Source organism: Streptopelia decaocto (assembly GCF_964273445.1).
Source record: "Streptopelia decaocto genome assembly, chromosome: 3".
NCBI lineage: Eukaryota > Metazoa > Chordata > Aves > Columbiformes > Columbidae > Streptopelia > Streptopelia decaocto.
This window is the reverse complement of record NC_138656.1, coordinates 23,879,226-23,888,252: the sequence shown is the minus strand read 5'-3', so window position 1 is coordinate 23,888,252 and position 9,027 is coordinate 23,879,226. Positions and strand designations below refer to the sequence as shown.

The following is a 9,027-nucleotide window of genomic DNA, read 5'->3' as shown; positions in this document are numbered from 1 at the left end:
GAAAAAGGTCACGTTCTCTCAGTTTACTCAGCAGCTGATGTAAAAATCACCAAGTCAGCGTAAGGTGTAAAGGAGACGGCCAATTAAATATACCGAAGTCCGCTGTGTCGGTTATGACACCTACACATCAAAATAACTATTCCTTATGTATCCCATAAGGCATGCCACATTTTTTAATTATGAGAGCACGACAGGATGGGGAGGAGGGAAGGTAGAACAGTAAAAAAGTCTAGTCTGCTTTAAAGATTTGGAAGACGGTTTGATGCACTATCATTACCTTTTAGTTATTTGTCCTGGAATGTTTGGGCCATATACATTTTCCCTTCGTCTGACACACTAACATGATTTGCCAGCCGCTTCCCCCACTCCCCCCCGCAGCAGAAACACAGAGACATGGGTTTAAAAGCTGGTGGGGAAGGGGGGAAAAGAATGCTTTTTAAAAGAAATGGGGCTGGGGGGAGGAGGAATGTCAGTGCTCTTATCCTTCTTACTGTTTAAATTTAACAGTTCAACAGATGCATTACCTCTCAGCTCATCAAGTGGTTTAGCAATTTCCGTGAGTTTTACTACATTCAGATGGAGAAGTATGCGCGGCAAGCCATCAACGACGGGGTCACGAGCACTGAGGAGCTGTCTATAACCAGAGACTGTGAGCTGTACAGGGCCCTGAACATGCACTACAATAAAGCAAATGATTTTGAGGTAGGCACCGATCTTTGTTTCTGTGTGTGTGTGTGAGTCGCTCCGTGGACCAGGCTGCCTTTAAAATAATGTACCTTTTTGTTGTGGCCATGACCGGTGAAATCTGGGCATTTCACATCCCTGAATGATGCTAATTAATCTTTTTAGCCCTGGTAGCTGGAGACTTAAGCCTCACTAAGACCTGACAAGAGATAAAAGTTTTCACTTCTTTTGATAAGTTTCTTAGTTTTGACTTTTTGAAGCTTCCTTTAGGAGGGACTGTGGTGAAAGAAGTCACCTCACGGCTCTCCTAAAGCTCCGTAATTGCGTGATCAAACACTTGCAGTTACCTTCCTCTGCTTTCCTTCATTTGATTTATAGAACTGAAATGCATTTGCTTTGTCAGGCTGCAGGATAAAATGACTACTCGAAGTAAATGTGCTCTGTTTTCTGCTGTAACGGGTTTGTGGCTTTGATTAAGATTCCTGTTTACAGGCCAGCCTGGTAGCTCAGCAGACTATTGTTATCATTAACATGCTGACCCTCGGCGATACCACGGGAGAGTGTTTCTCCCTGCTGAGGCTGGCAGTTTGCATTGTTCAGGTAGTCAGATGTAATGATGCATTTGAACAGGGTGTGCATGAGGGGGAGGCTCGAGTAATCCCATCTCTTGGTGAAGTGGAGTGGGAAAGTGATGGTGGTACTAATTATTATATTTCTTTTTTTTGCCTACACCTTTCACTTGGGGTCAAGTTGCATAATGTGCCCCCTCTCATAGCAAAAGTGACATTTGTCCACCAGAAGAGGGTGGTTTCCTGCCTAAAATCCTTCTGGGGGCGGTTTTAGCAGAGCTTTTTTTTTTTGCAGCACCTAAGTTCAGATAATTCAAAAATTCTCTAAGCAAAGATGTTCTCGGCTCCTTCCCCCTTTTCTGGGCACGCAGAGTTTTCTCGAGAGTGGTTGCATGGAAGGGGCAGGTGAAGAACGGGGAAGAGGTTGTTCCTGGTGGGGTTTGCCATTTGTTGTGGCTGGTGACAGCACACAGACTTGATGTTTGGTGTGCTGTGGCACCTCCAGACCTTCCTGAGGGCTGTGGCCCCATTAGGCACTCACACGCACCAAGCAGGAGACTCTCACCCCTGGGAGGTAGGTCTGCCTGTAGGCCAAGGCAGAATAGCAAAATACAGGAAAAGAAAAGGAAATGCAGAAGGAGATAAGTGTGACCAACTTTTTTTCCTGTCAAAATGTGCTTGAATTCCCTCCAGCTTTGTTTGTTTGTTTTTAACACTACTTATTTTCTGTTTGCAGAGTGGAAGTTGAAATGTTCTTTGCTTTCCAAAGTTCTTGGGTCCTTGATGATTTCAGGCATTTCATTTCAAAGCGTTAGTTGCAATGTTAATGTAAATGGATTACTTCAGTGAGGACATGTGGGGAGGTTATTGGTGTTTTCAGGTAGATAAGAAAATATAAATCTCATACGTTTAGCACTGCTAGTGATCGCAGTTTCCTCATCTCGGCAAGGTGTCTAGTAGCTAGTAGGAAAGGAGCCCCTTGATATTCATGGATGGAAAGGGGTGTTTTAAGTGGCGATGATTTGCAGATATTTCACACAGTCTTTCTTGTGTTATCTATGATAATGAGAATTTCTAGAGGTTTAAATCATGATTTTGCATTGAAGATCCAGCAGTTATGAGATCGTTAAAGTGTTTCTAACGTAGCCACTGTAACTTTTCCTGATAAATGCCTGGTCCCTCCCCCACAACCTGCAAAGCAAAAATGACAAGTACTGTAATGTTGAAATTGGATCCAAAGGGATTTAGCAAACTGAGCATTTGCCATATTTAGCGTCATCAAAGTTCCTTCCTCTCATACTTCAGTGATGCTTTGCTGATCTTCTGATTAGTCTGATATGCTGTTTCTCTTAAATCACCTACACTACTATTCCTAAATCCTTCTCCTTTATCTCTTCTTGGGTAAAATTTGTGCATAGACTTTAATACTCCTAAATTGACTATGAGGAAAAAATGATAAAGCTAAAATGTGCATTTGGTCTGTATCAGGCAGTGCCATTGATTTGCTCAGGAATCTGTGATACTGTGTTCCTTTCCCTGCACATTGGAACTGACAGCTTGTAGCAAAGTCAAATAAGATGTTTAACAAACCACATGTCCTATCGTTTTTAGCTTTGCCATTGTACCCTTATGGCTGTGAGCCAGAGACAGATCCAATGCCTCCTCCAGCACGATGCAACTTTGCCTGTGTTTTGTGTGCACACGTGTGTGTAGCTGGTTCCACATTTCTCTCTCTAGCAGTAGGGTTTGCTGGAGAAACATGTGCTGAGCTGCACAGAGCAATTTGAAACTGACTTTTGAAAAGTTGGGGGGGGGGGGCGGAAACATGTTTTTTTTTGTGAAAGGTGAAGATGCTTCTCTGCTCCGGGGCAGCTCTTCCAAGGAGGTAGAACGTAGGTTGTCCTGGTGAATGAAGGAGGCAAATGTCAGTGTCCCAGCACAAATGCCAAAGTTGGTCAGAAGGAGAGGACAGCTTGCTTTGCCACTTGATATCTGTCTCATCTGTGGTGTTGCCATAATTAGTCAGGTATTGTTGCTATACATTAAAAGAAATTTTAAAATCACAAATAATTTTGTAACTCGCTCTCAAAATCCATCCTAACGCAGATCACCAGAACTCCCAGTTGTGACTGTAGCAGGATGTCTTCCTTTCAAACAAGGGGGACACCATGGTGTGAGTTAAAATAAAAAATATGGTTAAAGACCATATATAAGATTTTTTTTTTCTGATATATGTACTTACAACAAACAAAAGAAATTGGCCTGAGGACAATACCAGGAGTTTAGCCTTGCTTTGGTTTCCACTCCTCCTCCATCATCCTTGATCCCCTGGCATATTTCTGTAGTTACCGTCATTCTCCGTGTATTAACGTCTCCCGGCATGATGCCCGTTCCTTTTCCTTGTGGGCATTTTAACAACTCAGTCTCAGTTCTGAAGTCTCAGGGTCTCTCTGTGCTCGTGATTTTGCTCCGTGCCCTCCTGCCTACTGCTTAACACTCGCCACGCCACGCTCCACTGCGGAGCGAGCAAATGAGCACCAAAGCAGAAGCCCGTACGCGCCATCGTTCTGAGCTCAGCCTGCCTGCTGCTTCACGGGAACTTGCCCGATTTTTGCAGACGTAGTTACCGAGATCGATCACAATAGCAAAATGTCTGCCAAAAGCTGTGCTATTTGCACAAATACACTGTATGCAGTTTTGGTACAGTGGGGTTTGACGTGATGATTGCCTGTTTTCATAGCGCTAGTTACGGCACGTGTTGTCGTTTCGAAGGGGGAGAAAACCATTTTTAAGAAGTTTGCTCTGCTTTTGGCAGGAGAAAACTATACCAGTGGGAAAAACCTAATTAAGACCAGTTGTACTTAAGTCTTAGCAGAATGTCTAACTTAAGGCACTGTGAGTTTGTCACATTAAAAAAATCAATGAGATTACGTAAAACAATTGAAATAACACCACCTATAAAATCTAAGTAATAACCCAGTCACGTAAGCAGCCTATGAACCCTTGAAAGGAATGCTGGCTGCCAAAATTTCCAGAAGTGATGATGGTTTTAGGCCAGTTCCATTTTGGGATGCTCAACTGGAGATCTGTTAATGAGAGCCACTTTGTCAGGAGGTCCTCAACAGTCCATTCCCTGAAAATGAAGTGTGCCCAGCACTGCATCCAAAAATTAAGACATCCTCAATTATAAAAAATTCTGGCCACTCATGTGCTTATTTTAGGAACCTGTATTCTTCCCTAGTTTCATCCACAGGATTCACCTTGTACTGAATTGGCGTTCATCAAAAGGAGAATTAAAGCCCTCGAACCTGATTCTTATTTAAACTAAGGCCACTTCGGAGTGGTTTTGCAGGCGCTGCAAAGTACGATTTATAACCACCCTAATACTCCTTTATGCAACTGGAGCAGTGCAAAGTGGCCTCAAGAGAAGAGAAAATCAGGTGCCTAACTTGCTAACTTCCATCTGGGAGATTGCTCTCCCCATTCAAACCGCTGTGCCGCGGCCAGCTCGGCACTTGTGGTGGTACCAGCCCTGGGCACAGCCGGACGGGACGGCTGTTTGTTGCAGTATTAATCTCCTCTCGATTTTTTTTTTTCCTCTCAGCTGTACACTTCCTCCTTCAAGGGCTTTATTGTTGTAGCGTTTCAACATTGTTCTCGGCATTCTTAAAGACAAAGTCGGAAGGGCTCTCTGGTGGTCTGCAGCAAGGAGAATAAAGCTGCTTTGGCAATTTGAGAACAGTAAACCTAACTGTCCTGATTCCTCTAAAGAAAGCACGAAACATAAGTGTCTGGATTGAACTTCTTTTTCACTTAAAAATCTTGGTTTCAGGAAATTTAATTGATGCCTTCAGGCCTTTTTTTTTTTTTCATTTTGAAGACAATTTCTTGTGAAACAGCAGAGCTTTCCTTGAAACTGCACGGGAAATGAATCCGGTTTGTAAACCAAGTAACAAAATCCGCGGCTTGCAGTGGAAGGTTCGTGCATTGCACGTATCAATTAATGCTTATTAATCAGTTTTTGCAGTTAGTTGAACTGCAGATTGTAGTTGGAAGCTATTAGGGAGAGAATTGCGAGAGGAATACTGTTGCAGGACTACACTCGGTTTTTCTGTTTGTGTCCTTTGGATTCAAGGTGTTTGTATAATGAAGTTGGCACGTTGATATATGATCTATTTTTTAATGTCATTACAATTTTAGTTCCCTCTGCCTTTTTGTCATTGGGTTACATTTAAGCACAGCAAGATCAACTTTAAACTTCCTTACTCAACAGCTTTATTAGTTATAACGTACCGTGACCTTTCTCAACATTCTTAAAGAAAAAGATACAGTGTAATGTCACTTTACTTTGCTTATTGTTCTTTGTTGTGGTGAACAAAGCATTTTCTACAGTGGCTATAGCACATAATTATACAGCTTTCAATAGCGGTGTCTTGGCACATATCAAAGTTCAGAAGAGCCTTTAGAAAAAAAAAGATGTTTTGTGGCAGCCTAGGGAGGGTCTCATCTTTCCTTCAGAAAATAGTTCAAGGCTCTTCTGTCAAGCTTCCCTACTTAGAGCTTTTTCTCCTCCTGCTTCATAAAGTTTAAAGGGGATTCAGTGGAGTTCTATGATCTATTTCCTTTGAAAGATTGTTCCTTTGCACAGAGAAGTCCTTTGACTTCAAGAGTTCACAGATTCATGTCTTTAGGTATCATATGTCTGACCTTATCAGTTACTCTATTTAATGTAGGAGAAAAAGTCTCAACTCTTTGTGTTTGTCTGTTTTGCCTCTGTGAAATGATTTGGTGAAAAGACCATCCTTTTTAACACACCACTGAGAGGCCGTTTCTGACTGTAACCTACCCTGTGGCTCTTCTAAAAAAAAAAAAAGAAAAAAAATTGTCCTTGTGTTTTGTGTATGGATGATTTCACAGTGAGAATAGAATTATACAAGGACAGACACATAAAAAAATCTTTTGCTCTTTTTTCCTAAATGATCTATTGGCTATTTTGGTGGCTGCTACTCTGGTTCCCCAACAGGCACAACCATTTAACAAACACAGAGATAGCGGCTGGAGTGCTGGGCCAGCAGTAGGTTTTCCCTTGCTTCGACCTACCCCAAAGGCCTTCATAATTAATTGTCCTTCAGAGATGAGGAAAGTTCAGAGACAGTGTGTGTAGCGATGTCTATTGTCTGACATTCAGTTCTCCTTCCCTCAGCTCTTTTTCTTCCTTCCACAAAGGGTTATCAATAGGAGCAGGGAGCAAGCTCTCTTCTAACAGCTGCTGGTGGTGGCTGTAGCTTTCTGGGGAAGGTATCATTGTGTTCAGCCATCTATGGATTAAATGGCTGGAAAAGTTCTAACGACGCTTTCAAACGGGCGTGTTTATTTCATCTAGATTACACAGACCTATTTAGCTAATTAAAAACTTTCTCAGAACCCCCTCTCTGCTATTCAGGGGAAGACAAAAAATTAAAGTGCTGCTGTAATTATGAAGAATGGCTGCCGTGAAACTTTGGTAAATAAATGAAAAATTCGATCTGTCAGCTTTGATCGAAACGCACCCAAATCAGCACAGGCTTGTTCGCTGAGTTGTTCTGTGGTTTTGGTTTGTATTTTTTTTCTTAGGGGGAAGAAAGGTGCACGGTAGAAAAAGCATAAAAGAAAACATTGATATAAGCCGTAACAGAAACAAACACTCGCCCAGTTTAAAAAGCTGCCACTAGTTCATACTGTCTCTGCTCATAACATCAAAGTGCAAAGAAGCTGGAGTTTGCTAAACGGATTATTAATATTGTTGTGCCTTCTGCGATTAATTGAGAATCCTCTGTGGTGTAATTATTAAACTTCGTATACAACAGAAGAAAATGATATACATGCTTTCTTGTTTTCCCTGATGATATGCTAAACAAAGATATGGTGTGGTTATATTAGATAGGCAAGAAGTATAGTTAAATTAGGGCTGTTTATTAACAATCCTTATGTTACTGCCCCAATTAATTGGGCGAAGCCAAAAAGGACAAATACAATCATTCTTCCACTGAACAGTTTAACTAGCAAATTATGGAGGTTTAAATATTTTTTTCATTGTAAAGAAAAAAAAAGACTCCACTTCGGACCGTCACCTGTATTCTTCATAAATACATCAGTTTGCAATGAAAAGGAATAATCATATAAAACATTTTCTGGGCTCCATCTCAGTCCCTTACTGTTACAAAGGACCACCAACAATCCAGATCAATTATTGTACTGATTAAGTTATTGTGCCTGGCATTTCGAACCAGCTTTTCTGTATTTAAGAAGAAATTGCATACAAAGTAGATGCAGCTAATAGAGTAACGCAAAAAAAAAGATCATAAAAAATTAAAGTTATTCTTATGAATCTTTCATTAGAAGCAATGAAAAGGGACACTGGTGAAGCCAAGTGCTTTGTTCTTCTGAGCTCCTCTTGTAGGGCCAGATCCTGCGAACAATTACGTACTTGAGCGTTCCTTCTGCGAGAGTCCTGCTGGCGCCTCCAGCATCTCTCCGGCTCTTCCACGGTTTGCCCATGTCGGCCTGTGCGTTACCACCAGTGTTGTTCTACTTTACCAAACAGATGTTCCCTTTAAAAATTGACAAAAGCCCTGTAAAAAAATCCACCACCAAATCACACAGCTGTATGGAGGCAAACGCTCGCTTTTATGCAGGAGGAGCTGTTGTGAAATGATTTAAGGCTACTCTGAGCTTTTCAGATTACTCCCCACCGCAAATAACATCTTAAGTACTAAATTGCCCTAAGCGGTGTTTGATTACTGATCAATAAAATAGTAATCTTGTCTTTTAATGTGGAAAAATATTTTAGTGGGATTTTTCCTGGTTTAGTTCAACGATAGCAATAAACCAGAAAGCACAACCCCCGAAAAAAAAGCAAAACCCGTCCTCGTTTGTTTCTAATTTTGCTTTGGGGGAATCCTTGGATTGTTCCAGCTGAATGGTGCAGGGCTGCTGTGCCTGTGCGCGTGTGGTGGTGTGCTGTGGTCTGTTTGGGGTTTGTGGTTTTTAGCTTTTTCTTTTACAATTATTTACCAGAACTCATCCTTATTGCCCCATCCTCTTCTCCGACAAAACAACTCCCTTCCAAAAACAAAAAAAAAAAACAAAAAAAAAGAAAGAAACCAACAAAACCAAACCAAACCAAAACTTGGCAAACTCTTCCGACTCCTACTGCCATTTCATTTTGCATTCAACAAGGGGTAGTGGGAATTAAAACGTCAACTGGAGACTGAGAAAAGCACCAATTTATAATGCGTTAGCCTTGCACAATTCAAGATTTCTTTTGCTAGCTGCACACATTATACCCAACATCTCGCTCCTCTCTTGTGGCAGTTGTGAGGAATGGCCATTCCTTCCCGTGTGTGTACTACAGGCCTCTAAAGACTCTTATTTATTCTCTCCCATGTCACCTTGTGTACAGTCTGGTCTGTGACACTGATGGTGATTATGTCATTATTTTGCTCTGGGGGCTTTGGCACATCTGCAGAGCTGATGCACATCTTCTTTGTTACGCTGGCATACGTCCCATATCGCAAATGCTTCATTAGCCTTACTGCCTGCCTCCTTGCCAGACAAGAATACCCAAATCCAAGCTTCTTTTTGCTCTGGTCTTTTGTGTCTGTGATGAGCCTTTATTCATCTTCCTAGTTCTTCCCTGTTTTCTATTTTTCTATGTAAAACTGATTTCCAGATGTCCGTTGTTCTCCAAAAATCCATCGTAGATGAGGAGCGAGAAGCAAGGTGAATTTTAACC

The 9,027-nt window shown here is 41.6% G+C and overlaps 1 protein-coding gene across 1 annotated transcript in view; it reads left to right on the top strand.

The window, feature by feature from the left end:
- Window positions 1-9,027, top strand: part of PROX1 (prospero homeobox 1) — a gene marked incomplete at its 5' end in the record, with an annotated part of 36,548 nt that overhangs the window by 13,169 nt on the left and 14,352 nt on the right. The window contains one exon of the mRNA XM_082048486.1: window positions 508-702. Coding sequence (XP_081904612.1) covers window positions 508-702 — 195 coding nt within the window. The remainder of the gene's footprint in view (window positions 1-507; window positions 703-9,027) is intronic.